General features: G+C 47.4%; 1 protein-coding gene across 1 annotated transcript in view; it reads left to right on the plus strand.

Moving 5' to 3' along the window:
- Positions 1-13,823, plus strand: part of mtmr3 (myotubularin related protein 3) — a 50,200-nt gene extending 36,377 nt beyond the window's left edge. Inside the window, exons 16-20 of the mRNA XM_083645443.1 lie at positions 1,694-3,386; positions 3,547-3,657; positions 5,660-5,748; positions 6,581-6,607; positions 12,998-13,823. Coding sequence (XP_083501569.1) covers positions 1,694-3,386; positions 3,547-3,657; positions 5,660-5,748; positions 6,581-6,607; positions 12,998-13,175 — 2,098 coding nt within the window. The 3' untranslated portion in view covers positions 13,176-13,823. The remainder of the gene's footprint in view (positions 1-1,693; positions 3,387-3,546; positions 3,658-5,659; positions 5,749-6,580; positions 6,608-12,997) is intronic.
- The last annotated feature ends 3,341 nt before the right edge of the window (positions 13,824-17,164 follow it).

Raw genomic sequence — 17,164 nt, forward strand, 5'->3', positions numbered from 1 at the left:
GCATCATAGCTTTGTTGATGTTTTGATGTTGACTTGGTTTATGACAGAGAACACTTCTGAATCCAATGTGAGCGAGTTTGTGGGCTTCCTTGATGATCATTCTACGGGGATGAGATTTGATTGACATGTTAATGTTAAATCTCCTCAATCACTTAGAGTCGAGCTGAACCCAAAAATGACTTTTCTTTTCTTTTAGTTCAAATACCTGGGTATGCAGTGCACCTATTTAATAATGTATGCCAAAAAAATCACAACAATCTAATTTCTTTAGTTTTTCACACTTTTTCACATCAAAAGTTCATTTTTCAAGATTTCATTGATAACAGTAATGTACAGTTTGCTGACGTCACCCAGTACTATCAAATTTCTACCCCATTTCAACCAATCATATCACGACATGCAGCTGTCAATCAAATCTTCATTTCAGGATAATTTTCTCTTCCAAATGAAGTAGAAAATGGCGCCTAGTGCCTGTCATCTGGCAGAATTCCTATCCCATAAACTAACTACTAACTTGGCCAATTGTTAGAAACATGAACAAAAAACAAAAACTATAATCTCTAAGAATGCAAAGAAATGTAACTGGCTCATTAAAACGCGCATTCCAGGGATATCGTATTTACAGCAGCGATAATGGCGCGCGCATCCGAGAGCTTGGTTGTCAGGGGTCGCCCCTCGGAGATTCCAGGCCGACGTGCTGCACTCTCCGCTCGGCAACACGAAGGCAGCTGGCTGCCTGCGGCTCGCTGAGCTCCACTCCTCCCGTCAAAAGGCTCTTCCCGAGGGGAGCGCCACAACACAACTGAATCCCACTCCATTTGGAGGCGGAATACGCCAGGATTGGCCAAAGCCCAATCCAGTCCCCAGAATTGTCAAATAAAATCATCGACATGATACTATGACCCGCCTCTCAACCTGTCATCTTAGACAAACTATGTTTTCAGTCTGAAACGGACTCATTATGCACGTGACGAACAAGTTCAGTTCGACTTTAAGCTGAACTTCCCTCATCATTTTCCATTCATGGTTATATTATATATTTCTTCATACTGAACATCCTGTAATGATTAACTGAGATTATGTGTGCGACTGCAGTTTGAATCATGGGGCCTCAAAGACACTGAGCCACTGTTAAAGCTGCATTCAGCGCTGTTTTTCTGTTGAAATAAGTGTTAAATGGCTCTATATTCTGACAGCAATCATGGAAATAGAGTGTTTGGTCAGTAAAAGCGGATTTATGCTTACGCGAAATCGCCAGCGCCGACTGTGCCAGGGGAGTGCACCGCAGCTGGCCGGCCTATCGGCGCAGCTCGGCGGAGGGGACGTGCAGCTCCTCGATGTTGACATTTTCTGGGAAACGGAAGGTCAGATCGCGATGCCTTTAAAGGACTATATGTATTTTTTCACCCCGAATCAAACGCCGCCATCCGTGAGTCTCTACGAGTTACGCTTGTGGAGATACGTCCGCACTGCCTGCAGGACTACAGGAGAGAGATAGAGGGCAGCGGTGGGTTTGGGGGTTCCAAGTTACTGACCAGACACTCTATGTCAGTGATTGCTGTCAGAATATATAGAGCCATTTAACACTTATTTGAACACAAAAACATCGCTGAATGCAGCTTTAAGTGATGCAAGGCTACCTCCATGCATAATGCGCTCAATTCCTCACAATTTCTTCCTCCTTTCCCTCCAGACGTCCGAAGACTCGCTCCTTCGACAACCTGCCCAGCGCCTGTGAGCTGAGCAGCTCGCTGGCTCCCAACCGGCGCTCCAGTGACCCGAGCCTCAACGAGAAGTGGCAAGACCACCGCCGCTCCCTGGAGCTCAACATGGCCGTGGGCTCGGAGGGCGGAGGAGGGGGCCAGGATCAGGAGGGCCGGTGTAACGGTCACCCCGGAGCGGAGCCTCACCCGGACACGGCCGACTCCGAGCTGGACGACAGCCCCCGAGCCCCGGGGCCGCGCGCCCCGCTCGGACAGGCAGCCTCCGCGGGCCCGGAGACGGCAGGAGAGGATGCGAAGGAGGCTGAGCTGTCTGTGGCGGTGGGCGTAGCGGAAGGCCAGATGGAGAACATTCTTCAGGAGGCCACGAAGGAGGAGGCCGGAGCTGAGATTCAGAGAGAGGCTGGTGCAGCTGTCACTCAGAGAGAGGCTGGTGCGGCGGTCACTCAGAGAGAGGCTGGTGCGGCTGTGACTCAGAGAGAGGCTGGTGCGGCGGTCACGCACGTTCTTAACAACGGTGACGCCGAGTTGGAGATGGAAGCAGATGTGGAGGAGGTAGATCAGTGTGCTAAGGTCAACGGGACTGAAGTGCAGAATGAACCGCTCTCCAATGGTCTCCGTCCAGAGAATGGTGTGGTTGAGGCTGAGGAGGAGGTAACCAGTCCTGCTCCACCCACAGAGGTGGCAGAGGGACCGGAGCATCCTGCTCCACCCACAGAGGTGGCAGAGGGACCTGCTCCACCCACAGAGGTGGCAGAGGGACCGGAGCAGCAGGCGGCTGTGATCACTCAGATTTGTGAGGATCTGGTGAAGCAGGTTGTAGAGAACTGTTGTGCTCAGGAGGAGTCCAACCACAGAGGCAGTCAGCCCGCCTCAGCCCAGCCAGAGCAGCCCGCGGCCCACAGAACTATAGCCAACGGCTTTGGGGACGAGTCCCCTGAGGAGCCAGGGGCCGTTGAGATGGCCTGCACAGAGCCGGAGCCGGAGCCCGACTCCGGCAGAGAGGAGCCGGTGGAGCAGGCGGAAAAGAGGGCCTCCCTCATGGAGAGCTCCACAGAGACTGTGACCGAAGAGGCCTGCAGCAGGCTGGAGCTCCCAGCAGCACAGCCCGTCTGCCCTCAGCCCTGCGACCAAGGCCCCAGGAAAGAGAACGGGCCGGAGCCGGAGGCCGAGCACGCGGCCACCAGGACTTTAAACGGGGGCGTCAACAAGCGACCCTCCGTCGGTGCCTTTCAGGAGGGGCTGCATAACGGCCAGAGCTCCGACGGGGAGCCCTGCGGCGCCCCCCTCTGGGCCAAAGTGAACGGCGAGCGGAGCCTGCCGAGTCGGCAGGTGTCCCTCGTGAGCTGCAGCAACTCCCTCAGCTTCCACCACCACCGGAGCGTCTGCTCGCAGCACCGCTGCTGCCACGCCCACCACGTGGGCCGCGCCGCCCCCGCCGCCAGCACCGCCAGCCCGGAGCAGCCGTGGTCCCGCAGCCACCTGGACGACGACGGCCTGACGCTGCACACGGACGCCGTGCAGCAGAGGCTCAGGCAGATCGAGGCCGGACACCAGCTGGAGGTGGAGAACCTGAAGAAGCAGGTGCAGGAGCTGTGGAGCCGCCTGGAGAGCCAGCAGCACGGCGGCCCCTTCAGGATCAACGGAGACCTTGGAGACGAAGTGGTGAGACGCTGATGGACTGGTGGTCTGCAGAGGTCCTCCTGGTCTTAACTGAGCCAGAGCACCGTCTAAACTCGCTCACAATCCCTGTCGTTTGTCATACTCGCTGATTCCAGTGAGGTTGATTCTTATTGTCTGTGTCTTTTCCTCACCTTTCGTGCAGACCTCAATGACAGACTCGGAGTACAACCTGGACCCCAACTGTCTGTCGCGCTGCAGCACAGAGCTCTTCTCCGAGGCCAGCTGGGAGCAGGTGGACAAGCAGGACACCGAGGTAAGCTGACCGGGCTGACACAGGGTTCGGGGTGGGCAGCACAACGCTTGACTATGAAGAGCCACAATCAAGTCCGTTTGTCAAGGAGGGACTTCACTCCTTTATACCTGTATTAGGGATGCACATTTTCCACAAATTCCCGAACTCGATCATTGGTCACGTTAACGAGCAATCAATCGAGTAATTGTAATTAAAAAACAAATCCAAAAAAAAAAAAATCCAAACCATACCAAATGCGTTTTTTCCTCAATAAAACCTTTATTTATACAGCAGCAACTTGTTTTATATTTCTCACAGCATTGCATAGCATAGCCTACGCTATGAAACACATAAAAACGTGGAGGCATAACTTTTAGACATGTCAACATTTGCCCAGAATCCCCGGCGCAGCCGCTGCCTATGTCCAACAGGGGCTCACTTACCGCAGATTGTTATTTTTTCTGCTCGCAGTGCGTCATGCAGCCGTCGCAGCTCTTGAACGCTGATGCCGAGTTGCTCAGCTCCAGTCCAGGTGAGACTAGGATCCCAATGAACATTGTTCAAGTGATTGTTGTTGTACGTGCGTCGCAACTCTTCCTCTTCCTCACTGATGGTGGGTTGCTCCAGGTTTGAGGAAGAGGAGCCAGCCAATTTATCCGAATGAACACTGTTCAAGTAGAGCATCTTATGACTTGTCCGAAAAGGGCTATAGTGATGTAGCCGAGTGTCCGGGTCCGCCTATTACTTACACTTTGTTAATAAACCAATAAACGAGAGAGTCAGGCTGTAACGTTATAACACGTTTCCACATTTATTCTCAGACAGCTAGCGCCTAGCGTTAGCACACTTGTCAACACCGGCTCTCATCAACAACATAAGTCCCCACTTCCTGTTCTACGGTAACTCTGAGGGGACATCCACAGAGCCTCGCATACACACTGAACAGTCTGTTACAGTGATATCATTGCGCCCTCTGGAGGATCATTGGAAAATGATTTGAAAACACCGCTCTACTGACAGAATGCACGTTGCTTTTTGTTGTTGTTTTGATCGAGTACATTTTCACATGCTCGAGCAAATCCTTCACGAGCGAGTAATCGAGCTTCGATTAATTGTGTGCATCCCTAACCTGTATGCTGTCAGCCTTCATCAACATCAACAAAAAAAACAAAAAATGTTTTTTTGCTAATGCAAGGCGTGTCGGATAAAAAGGTCCACCAAATGCCATATTCTATTCCTCCACTTTTACCGGTCCTCTGGCTCAGTGGTTCTCAAATGGGGGTCCATGGACCCCCAGGGGTCCGTGGCACTTTGCCAGGGGGTCCGCGAAAAGTTTGCAAGTAAAAAAAATAAAAATAAAAAAACTTTTTTTTTTTCTTTTTTTTTTATTAAAATATAAAATGCTACATGTTACTTATTCCTTCTCAAACTACTTCCTACATGGTGCTAGTCTATCAAAATATCTTGGCTGTCATTGATTGTGTTGCATAGTGGTTTTCTGTACTGTTGACAAATTGTGATATTGTAAGTCGCTTTGGACAAAACAAAAGTGTCTGCTAAATGACGTAATGTAAATGTAATGTAATAAAAAAAAAAAAATTTTTTTTTTTTGCAAAATCTTCATAGTTCAACGAAAATAGTTTATGCTTTAAATCTAAAATGGTTCATGGATTACATTCTAATAACAAACCTATCAAATTAAAAGTCAAGCACGTTACCGTGGAAACAATTAAGCTTAGCCCAAAATCACAAATCAGAATGAGGGGGTCCCCGGTATATTTTCTATCTTGTAAGGGGTCCTTGGCTGAAAAACATTTGAGATCCTCTGCTCTGGCTGAATGAAAGAACATACATCACCTCTTGATTCAAAAGCAGCACTCTTCCTTTGCCTGATCATTTCTGTCATTATATTTCTGTATGTATTTTATGGGCTTCAGATCCTTCAGGAGGGCAGCTGATGGTTGTAGTTGAGCCCGACCCCGTAGATGAGATGTGAACTGAGCTTTAGCTGCCCCGTTTGCAGGTGACCCGCTGGTACCCGGACCATTTGGCAGCCCAGTGCTACGGCTGTGAGAGCAGGTTCTGGCTCGCCACCAGGAAGCACCACTGCAGGTAAGCACACACCCCTAATCATCGGGCTGCACTCGCTTCAACCTTCAGTCCATGTCCCTGTCATCTGTCCTGTTCAGGCTTCAGGAGACACCTCCTCTTCTCCCACTTCTCCCGTTTCATCCTTTGAGTTGGAGGATTTTTTGTGTGTGCGTAAGAACTTGTCGGATAGGTGTTATTGCAGCGATTTGCCTTGTGCTGTCACAGGCACAATTTGAAGGGATATTGTTCATTCAACCTGGCCGTTTGTGTTATTGAAAACAGTTGATTGGAAACATTGCTGTATTGTCCTCGGCTGCTTGAAGCCTGTATGAGCCAGAGAGAAATCGGATGCTATCTAGGTCTCTTGCTGTCGGCTGGTGGCATTTCCTGTCTTATGGTATTCATTTCCTCATATCGCTGTTGTCTGCCCTGTACTTCCTGTTTCTCCTCTGTGCAGAGTTGGGTCAGGCTCATTGGGTCATTGACTGACGGTAGATTGCACATAGAATAGATTGACACCTCTCTGGACTTTAGCTCCTCTTGTTTACAACCATCTCCAGTTACGCCGGCAGCTTTTCTCTCTCGCTCCTCGTCTCGAAAGTAGGAGGCCAACATGTAAATGCTCTTTGATTGTAGCTCTCTTCTTATCTTGTACATTTCATCAGATTCATTTCATGCCGTTTTTTTTCCGTAAATGTTTCTCAGACCAACACAGCTGAATTGGCTAATAGGTGTGTAGACATGCTGTAGCGTTTTAGAAGGACATGTGTTTCAGTTGTGTGCAGCAGTATGGGCCACTGTGATGGCTGCTCTTATCCATTGTGTTGTGTTACCCCTCTCCTCTCCTCCACAGTGGCAGGGAGCCTGTCCAGGAGGTCTGGTGAGATCCCCTCCACCTCCCCCGCCCCGCCCCCCCCACCCCACCCTAACTCGGCCTCGCTGCACCCTCCTAACCCTCGCCCCACCCACCCACCCACCCACCGCATCTGGTTTCCCTCCATTCTGTTGTAGTTGGCAGCTCTTTTCAGCAAGTTCTCAGGGACATGTCTCCTCATTTCCCAGATGTCTATGTGTGAACTTGAGCGCGAGACCTTCAGTGGCTGTGTGTGTGTGTGTGTGTGTGTGTGTGTGTGTGTGTGTGTGTGCGTGTGCGCGCGTGCGCGTGTGTGTGTGTGTGAACTTGAGAGCGAGACCTTCAGTTGGCAGGGTGTGTGTGCGTGTGTGTGTGTGTGTGAACTTGAGAGCGAGACCTTCAGTTGGCAGGGTGTGTGTGTGTGCGTGTGTGTGCGTGTGTGTGTGTGCGTGTGTGTGCGTGTGCGTTAGAGCTGTGCATCTTCACTGATCTCACGATTCGATACGATTCGATTATACAAGTCTACGATTCGATTCGATTCGATTATACGATGCATCTTAAATCGATGCATCACTTTTTCCGCAATACATGATTTATTTTTTCTCACTTTCTTTTTTCTCACTGTGTGGCTACTTTTAAAATAAAAGTGCATTTGGAATTGGAGTGTATTATGATCCATAATTAAAATAAACAACTGCATGTACTTACATTCTATTTTATTTGATTATTTAAAAAAAAAAAAAAAAAAAAAAAAATCGATTTTTTATATTTGTTAATCGATTCAGAATCGTCCTATTAAGCATCGCGATGCATCTCTGAATCGATTATTTTCGGCAGCTCTAGTGCGCGTGTGCGTGTGTGTGTGCATGCGTGCGTGCGTGTGTACTTGAGAGCGAGACCTTCAGTTGGCAGGATGTAGTTTGTGATTGGCTGTGAGTGTGTGTGAGCACGGTGCTGTGTCAGTGGGTGGCTGTGAGCGTGTGTCAGCACGCTGCTGTCAGTGGGTGGCTGTGCTATGAGGGACGGAGGACTTTTCCCCAAGGCCTCAAGATGATTGTTTCACCTGGAAATGTCAAATGAGTGAGCTAAGTGTCGGGCCACTCCCCCCTCCTCCTCCCCCCCCCCTCCTCACCATCAGCAGCACCCCCTCTCTCCACAAGCTGGCAGCATGCTGCACCTCTCACCAGCACAGCATGGTACCAGAGGCCACTCAGGCCATGTTTACACGGCAACGCGCCCTGCATTAAACGGCAAACTGATGTTGCGTTCTTGACTTTGGTTCGGCGTTTACACACACAGTGTTGTATGATAACGAATTACGTGCCAGACGGTGTGCCGCAAAAGTGGCCGAAAACGCCGTAGTGCGCATGCCAGGCCGCTAGGCGGTGTAACGCTGCCACGCAACACCACAGACGGACCACGCGCCTGCGTACAAACACTTCCAGGGTTCCCACTAGGGATGCACCGATTCACATTTTTTCACTTCCGATCCGATTCCGATACCTGAATTCTGCCGATACCGATATTATGACGATACCAATATTTTTCTTGAATATACAGTATAGGCAAAGATTTGGCCAATTAAAGTTTTTTTTTTTTATATACCTTGCAAAAAGCAGACAAAATTAAGAAAATATACAAGGCAAAGAAGGATACTATTATACATGGGCAAATTACGGCCGGCTGTGCGGCCAGCTGTGCGGCCCGCGCTGGAATTGCAATTTCTTTTATTTTTCCCCCGATTCCGATCCGATTCGTGAATTAGTGCCAATATCTGCACCCGATACCGATATTGGATCGGCCCTATCCCTAGTTCCCACCACGGGTCCTGTCCTTGAAAGCCTTGAACGTTTGTGAATTTGAGAAATAAAAATAGCTATTAAACGTTTTTGAAAACAGACATGGGTCATTGAAAGTGCTTGAATTGAGGGTTTTTCCTGCGTAGAGAATTACAGGGCAGCCTCCTCCAGCTCTCCACAAGTGAAAACAACTTATTTTCTAACAAGCGTTGCAGTCGGTGGATTTGTGTCATCTGAACACAGCAGCACAGTTGAGGAAGTGTTCACACATTTTAATTGTATTTGTGAGTTTCTGTAAAGCCTGCTAGACTAGTTCTCATTATAACAGTCTCAGTGTTGTAGCAGTAATTATCGTCCATCCCTGTCTCAAACTAGGCCATGTTGGCTCCTTGAATTGGGCCTTAAAAGTCCTTGAAACGTCCTTAAATTTGATGTTGAAGAAGGTGTGGGAACCCTGCACTTCCTTCTACTTCCTTTCAAAGACACTTCCTTCTTCACAGCGCTGTATGAACAACAACAACAACAAGTAGCTATGGTGAAAGCACGCTGCAAAACAGACTATTTTGTCTGGACCAAGAAGTGCTGCTGATAACGCTTCACGTGCAGACGGTGTCGGCACACTGTTAACACTGTTAACACAAAATGTCATCATCACCAACCAACTCCAAGCAGTGTCAAGTCAGTCAGGATAAAACGGAAACGTCCAGTTACAACCTTCACAATAATGACAATTAAATAAAGTAATAATAGAGAGGCAAAGTGAACGTCACTTCCTGCTTCAGCACTGTACCAGAGATTTTCTTCCGCGATTTATTTTCCCATAGACATTTCGTAAAATGCTTATAAAAATAGTTTTACTTGGTCAAACTAAACGGTTCAGCTATATTTAGAATCGGGGGAGACCATAGGACATTTCACTCACACCAAAACTAAAAAAAACAAACATTCAAACAATATTTTCTTTAAACCCGCATTTTTTTACGTTTTGGTCAGAGTGAAATGTTAGGTGGTCTCTCCTGTTTCTAAATATATCTGAACCGTTTGGTTTGAACAAGTAAAACTATTTTTACAAGCATTTTAGGAAATGTGTATGGGAAAATAAATGGTGGATGAACATCTCTGGTACAGTGCTGAAGCAGGAAGTGACGTTCTTTGGCTCTCTATAACCTTAACGATGCACTGTAACGTTTGTGTGTGTGTGATCCGAAAGATACACAACAGAGATCAACAAGAATATCTGCTGCCTTCGAAAAGTCAATTTTAACCCCTAGTGAGTCGACTGAACTGTTTTTTTTGTTGACCAAGAAATAGATTATGGCTTTTATTTTGAAGGTAAACACACCTAGCTTCCTCTATTCTGTCTATTTCTAGCAGGATTGATGCAACTTTAGGACTGAACTGACCACGTCATAGAGTGACAGATGGTTGCATTACAGAATAAAAACCCAGTAAAGCCTTATAAAAAAGACCTGTTTTCTTTGCAGCACTTGAGTTGGGAATGGAGGAAATCGATGCATCTGGCCGTGACTTGTAGGGTCGTTTAATTAATTAGTAACGTTGTGCGTAAACAATTAATGAATATGTGCAGACGTTAATAGCAGGCAGTTATCGCCCATTATGTATTTTTAGCAACTTGTTATCAGACACTGATGTCATGATAGTTTGTTGAATGTCAATGCGATTCACTTTGTGCCATTGTATTGATAGGCTAGTGCAGTGATCCTCACTATTTTCTCCATGAGAGCCACACTAGCCGGTCAAAGTCAAGAGGAGAGACACTTTTACTGCAAAACCACACAGTAAGCGTTTGATTTAGTTTTTAGTTTATTCAATGATAAAACCAATGATAAAAAATTTAGAACCAATGATAAAAATGTTAGAAACTATTATAAAAATCATAAAAACATTCAGACCGACTTTATATATATATATCTATATAAAAATGATAAAAGTGATGAAAACATTCACACCGACTTGATTAAAATATATATATATGAAAACATTCTGATGTTCAGTCTGTGTCTCTCTGGGATGCAGCTCCAAACCTCCAGACAGCTGCTTTGCTTATCGTTAAAACTCTGACGCTGGTGACTTGATTGTTGCAGCTTGCGCATTTCTCGTTAACGACGAGGAAATGCCAGCTGCAACAATACGCCCTGTCGCACCTGAAGCGCTCTGTTTCTGCGTCCCTGGCTGCCACTGACCCAATGCCTCCACGAGGCATTGGCTTGTTTGCAGTGTTGCCAGATACCGGTTTTTGGTGAGTTTCAACCCCCATTTGGTGCTCCAAAGGGCCACAAACCTGGCAACCACGCAGTTTGTTTGACACCGCAGTGAGGGAATGGTTTTGACATGATTGTATTATTTCTATCAGCTGCGAGCCGCCAATGAAACAGCCTAGAGCCGCCATCGTCTGGCGAGCCGCGCAAAGAGGATCTAGGGGCTAGTGAGTGCTCAGAGCAACATGCCGGAGCCGATGCTCAAAATTGTAAACTGCAGTACACCCTCACAACCACTGAGCACTGAACCAATAAATGACACAGCCGAAGAAAGCTGTGTTTTAGTTCTAAACTTCGGGACTGGCATGTGAATAAGGGCTAGGTATTAGAAACTACGCACTATTTGGGAGTGCCATGCCACCCAAAACTTGGATAACAACATTGTCTCGTGGGTGAGTACAGTTGTATTGTCATTGATAACGTGTATATCGCGTGCAGCCATTTACCCGGGCTTGCAGTGGATATAGGGGGTCCGGACCCGAGACTCGTGTTGAGGCTGTTGTCTTCCATGCATGGAGCGGAGGTGTGCCGTCACAGTTTTCACAATGAATTGCGTTTTGCCACTTCACACGGGGACGCAAAGGTGAGCGTTATCACAGAATCCCACTCTGGAACCCGTTTAAAAAAAAAAAAATTCCAGGCCCCAAGAACGTTGTTGCTGTGTAAAAGGAAGGCACCAACGCCAAAACAAAGTTTGGTGTTTCATGCCAGGGAGCGTTGGCGTGTAAACAGAGCCTCAAGTCAACCTGGCAGCATGCTGCTCCTCTCACCAGCACAGCATGGTACTGGAGGCCCCTCAGTCAACCTGCTACTGGTCCTGCTCAGTCAATTAGATGCTTGTTTAGTTTTTATTTACGCTGAGGGCCACATGGGGAGGCCGACATCCTCCAGCCGAGCGCAGGGGCCAGCTGTGTGTGTAGATGTGTGTGAGTGAGCATGGCCTGTCTTTCTGAAGCGGAGCATGCTGACCAAGCCTTTTCTCCACTGTGATGATCAGCCTTCCTGTCCACTGCTGCTAATGTCTGTGGTTCATAGACTGGCTAGTGAATTGAGCCTGGCTGAGTGTCAGAGCAGCTGTGTGCTGTGCTGTGCTGTGCTGTGCTGGCCTGTCGTGAGAGTGAAAAGCACACAGCATCTCAGAAGCACTCTCTCCACCTGTATTAACATTAACATGCGTCCTGGGTGCAAAAACACCCCGAATCACAGTTCCAAACCAGGTATAAACTCACTGAACAACATCTGATCACCAAACCACCTCCAGGTGCTCAGAGACACATTTGGCACATTTGACAACAAAGTGTCAATGCAATGCGTCTCGCATCGCCTATAGTGTCTTTGTGAACAGAAATAATGTCCGGTGCACACAGATCCAACCAGGAAGTGCACACAGATCCAACCAGGAGGTGCACACAGATCCAACCAGGAGGTGCACACAGATCCAACCAGGAGGTGCACACAGATCCAACCAGGAGGTGCACACAGATCCAACCAGGAGGTGCACACAGATCCAACCAGGAGGTGCACACAGATCCAGCCAAGAAGTGCACACAGATCCAGCCAGGAAGTGCACACAGCACACAGCCAAAGAACTTTTATGGAAAGAAATGACAGCTCCATATTGCCCCATTGCAACATCAGCGCCCAGCAGCCTCCGCCATTTTTTATTTTTGGAAGCGTGACAGCGCCAAAAGAACCTCGCACAGGCTCGCAGTGGTCAGCTGCGGTAGCGCTGGCCCCTATAATCAGCCTCTCTAAACAGTAACTCAACGGGAGAACACTCTAAACTTTGGGGATACACATCTTTTCCGGGCGTACTGCAAATCTTGATTGAAGTGGTGTAGTGCAGGGATGTAAAACAACAACCATATTGTGGAAACTAAGCAAAATTTTTCGTTTTCTTTGTTTAGTTTTTTCAAGATAAATACCTAATGAAAAGGACCCGAGGTTCAACTCCCGTTGAGTTACTGTTTAGAGAGGCTGATTATAGGGGCCAGCGCTACCGCAGCTGACCACTGCGAGGCGCATTCTGTTTCCAAAAATGGCCGGAGTGTCGTCTCTTTCCTTCCACGCTCTTTGACACAGCTGACAGGCAGCTCAGACACAAACATGCTGCATAAGAACCGATGCTTGTATGGAGAACGTGCGATAAGACGTTTACTGTCAGTCTTTAGGGAAGGATGTAGCGTGCGCCGAGTGTGTACAAAAGAGACACATTTTAATGTCGGGTGTAAAATATAATCTGGACACAATCTGGAAAGCAGAACGCATGGTAATGCCAGGTGTGAAGGGGCTCGGAGCGAAGCGGAGTCTAACGGTAACCAGTTTGTGTCCCCCTGCAGGAACTGCGGTAACGTGTTCTGCGCCAGCTGTTGTGACCAGAAGATCCCAGTGCCAAGCCAGCAGCTGTTTGAGCCCAGCCGCGTCTGCAAGACCTGCTACGGTGGCCTCCAGCTAACCTCGGCCCCCACGGAGCTGGAGCTGGAGCTGGAGAAGACCATCGCGGCCAGCTCCAACTGAAGGGCCCGGGGGGGGGACCAGCCGTGGACACAGGCACAGCGCTGAAGAAGAGCACAGGAGCGATACGCAATGTCCCGCGGGCTGCGTGTCCGGACGTTCATGTGTAGATACACAAGTCCACGCACTTTGAATGGCGGATACGCGCTGGAATGAATGAGAAGTGTGTGTGTGTGTGTGTGTGTGAGAAGCTCATGTCGGCACACACAGGGTTTCCTGGCCGGTAGAGGCCGGGGGGGGGGGAGAGAGCGAGTGAGAATGGACTTCCTGGTGCCTTTGGACCAGGTGGGTAGAGAGGGTCATCTCACTGTGCTGCTGCTGGGACCTTCTCCATGGACGGCTTCTGGTCCGAATCATTTCCCCCACCTCATCCCACTCACTGCTCTACAAAGCACCAGCGCCTCCCAGCTCATCCCCCTCACTGCTCTCCAAAGCACCAGCGCCTCCCAGCTCGGCCCGTAAAAACCCGCTTCTTCTGGACGCCGTCGGGTCAGGAGAGAAGAGCTCGATCCCAACTCCACGCGTTTGCTCGCAGTCGAAGGTTTTGATGTAAGTTCCGTTTGAGTTGTGTGTGTCGGGATTCAGGTCAATGTGTCACGAGCAGGCAGGAGATGTTGGACAGATGTTTGCTGTCTAACGGCGTGTTGGTTTGAACTGGAAAATGCTCTTGGGATATTGAAAATGTTTTTTTTGTGTGTTTTTGTTCGTGAGAAATTAACAGTAGTCTGTTAGCAATGCTGCTGCGAGTCAGTGGGGAATAAAACCATTTTTGTAAGACAAAATCACATGCTTTTGTGAAGCCTTTTTTCTCTCCAAATACTCTATATTACCACAGTAAGAATAGCAAATGGAATGGCTCGTTTGGATTTTCTAGGAAATCATTTCAATCCCCATTGACTTCAAGCAAGCAGTGTTGAAAGTGCTATTAGGAGGCTGCTATACATTTCTCAAAAACAAAAATGGCTACAAGAGGGCTGCTTAGTGACCTATATAGCATAGGCTTCTAAATATATATATATATATATATATATAGCATAGGCTTCTAAATCTCCTCACGCACCCCTTTAACAGCTCTTCCACGCCGGTAGACTGTTTTATACCCCTACCCCCCAGCAGCTAAAGGTGCACCTCTCACTCATGTTGTTCAGTCTGCTCTTTCCCGCAGCTTGACATCACACGTGAAGTCATGGCTGATACCGCAGGGATGAAATCACGCGTGAAGTCATGGCTGGTGCCGCAGAGACGAAATCACGCGTGAAGTCATGGCTGGTACCGCAGGCATGAAATCACACGTGAAGTCATGGCTGGTACCGCAGGGATGCCGTCTTTTTATAGGCCAACCTGGCAGTTAGGTCTGTGGTTAGCAAAAGTATGAAACTGAGACCTTTGTGTTCAACACGATCATCTTCCCAAGTCAACACAGCTTTTATGATTTTTGAAGCATACTGTAAATGCGATCGCCAAAAATCATACATAACATATTTACAGTAACTGTTGTTAATCACAGAGCTTATTTCGGACATCTAACCAAAACCCCCATACAAAAACTCCATTGACTTCCAGGCGATGGCGCCATCTTGTGGATTTTAGGACTCGTTCCTGCAGCACTCTGTAGTACATGAATCTGACATCTGAGGGACGTTTCGCTAGGGCTGCACAATTGATCGAATATTAGTCGTGATCAAGATTTTGGCTTGCCACAATCACGAAAACAAGAAAATTGCGATAAAATCGTGATGTTGCGCTCGTTTTGTCCCGTGTTGTAAATCCGGCGCACCCCTTTCCCTCACAGTGGTGCGCTCCGCCCCTCCTCCAAAGCCCAAACACACTGTGGTGCTTGTAGTTCCAGTCCAGAACATGGAGCCGGCGTGTTATTTATTTTTAAACCTTCCTTTGTAGAAGATGACAGTTCAAAGAAATCTAGTGTTATTTGTTATTTATTTTTTTAAAGTTCAATAAATGCATGATGTTTCCAAAATCAAAAGAGGAATCGTGTTAAATAATCATTGACCATAATCGTGCACCCCTACTTTCCGGAGACTCCGATTGGTTTTTAGGTGCGGACTCAACATGGCTGCCGTACATACACGTTTTTTTAGGTGCCGGCGGGGGGGGGGGGGGTTCAGTCATGACCTCAGTTGTGATTTCCAGCTGGAGCGGAGGACAGACTGTAACATGAAGGACACCCACCGGGAGTAGAGGGGGGGGTCTTAGTGATAGTCTGCCAACTCCACATGGAATCTGACTACCCAGCTTCACCTACCCAGAGACACCCCGCCCTGCCTGACCACCATTCAATGACCTCCTTGTGAGCGAGCGCGTGTGCGCACACACACACACACACACAATTTTTTTTGTAAAATAAATGAACGAAATAATATATTCAGATACGTATATAGCATTTAAGAAAAAATAATGTATAGAATCCTTGAATAGTGGCTCGCTAAATTAGTCACCAAAAGTTTTTTTCCCTATCTTTGTTCTCTTTTGTTGTTAATTGCATATATATATATATATATATATATATATATATATATATATATATATATATGTATATGTAATATATACAACCTGTTGAAGATACAGGTTGTTGTTTTTTAATAGAGGAGCAGGGTGTCCTGTTGTGATGCTGCAGTGGTTTTCCCTTTTAAATGCGATCCTTTCTTTCACTTTATTTATTATATTTCTTTCTTTCTTTCTTGAATTGCTGTTTTAAAATCCAGACAATTCAACTGCCACAGGATAATCAGTGTTGGTCAGTAGCGGATCTGCTTGGTCGTGAGTCGGCTCTGGTCGGCGGCTGTGGGCACGCTTGTCATTTCAATATCATTTGTACCATGTGGGGGAGGGGGGTTGGATGTGTGGATGCAGTAAAAAAAAACGTATAGCTATAACGTATAGGAGACACGCAACAGACATGTAGCTATAACATATAGGAGACAGGCAACAGACATGTAGCTATAACATATAGGAGACACGCAACAGACATGTAGCTATAACGTATAGGAGACACACAACAGACATGTAGCTATAACGTATAGGAGACACGCAACAGACATGTTCAGGCCACTGTAGTCTCTCAAGCCAGTCTATCTCTTCCACAACATGGCTGTACAGTGCTACATATATGTAGCAGGTGCTAGGAAAAAACCGCTCTGTGCTATGAATGAATTGACCGCAGTAGCACACGTGCTATACTGTTTAGCACCCGTGCTATGCTGTTTAGCACACGTGCTATACTGTTTAGCACCCATGCTATACTGTTTAGCACCCGTGCTATACTGTTTAGCACCCGTGCTATACTGTTTAGCACCCGTGCTATACTGTTTAGCACCCGTGGTATACTGTTTAGCACCCGTGCTATACTGTTTAGCACACATGCTATACTGTTTAGCACACGTGCTATACTGTTTAGCACACGTGCTATACTGTTTAGCACCCGTTCTATGCTGTTTAGCACCCGTGCTATGCTGTTTAGCACACGTGCTATGCTGTTTAGCACACGTGCTATGCTGTTTAGCACCCGTGCTATGCTGTTTAGCACCCGTGCTATGCTGTTTAGCACACGTGCTATACTGTTTAGCACCTGTGCTATGCTGTTTAGCACCCGTGCTATGCTGTTTAGCACCCGTGCTAAACTGTTTAGCACCCGTGCTATGCTGTTTAGCACACGTGCTATACTGTTTAGCACACGTGCTATGCTGTTTAGCACACGTGCTATGCTGTTTAGCACACGTGCTATACTGTTTAGCACACGTGCTATGCCCTTTAGCACACGTGCTATACTGTTTTGAAGCAAATCATTCTTGTTGATTTTTGGATTTTGTGTGCCCTTTTTATAGATGGTAACATACTTTTTATATGTGTGCTACAAAACGATCAACCTCTGTAGCACCAGTGCAAAAAAGTTAACGTACAGCCCTGCACAATCTCCGAATGCTCCAGAGACAGTCTGTACTTCAGCTCATTTTTTCTTTAGTTTTTTTGTTTAG

This window comes from Poromitra crassiceps (genome assembly GCF_964638095.1).
Source record: "Poromitra crassiceps genome assembly, chromosome: 10".
NCBI classification, from domain to species: Eukaryota; Metazoa; Chordata; class Actinopteri; order Beryciformes; family Melamphaidae; genus Poromitra; species Poromitra crassiceps.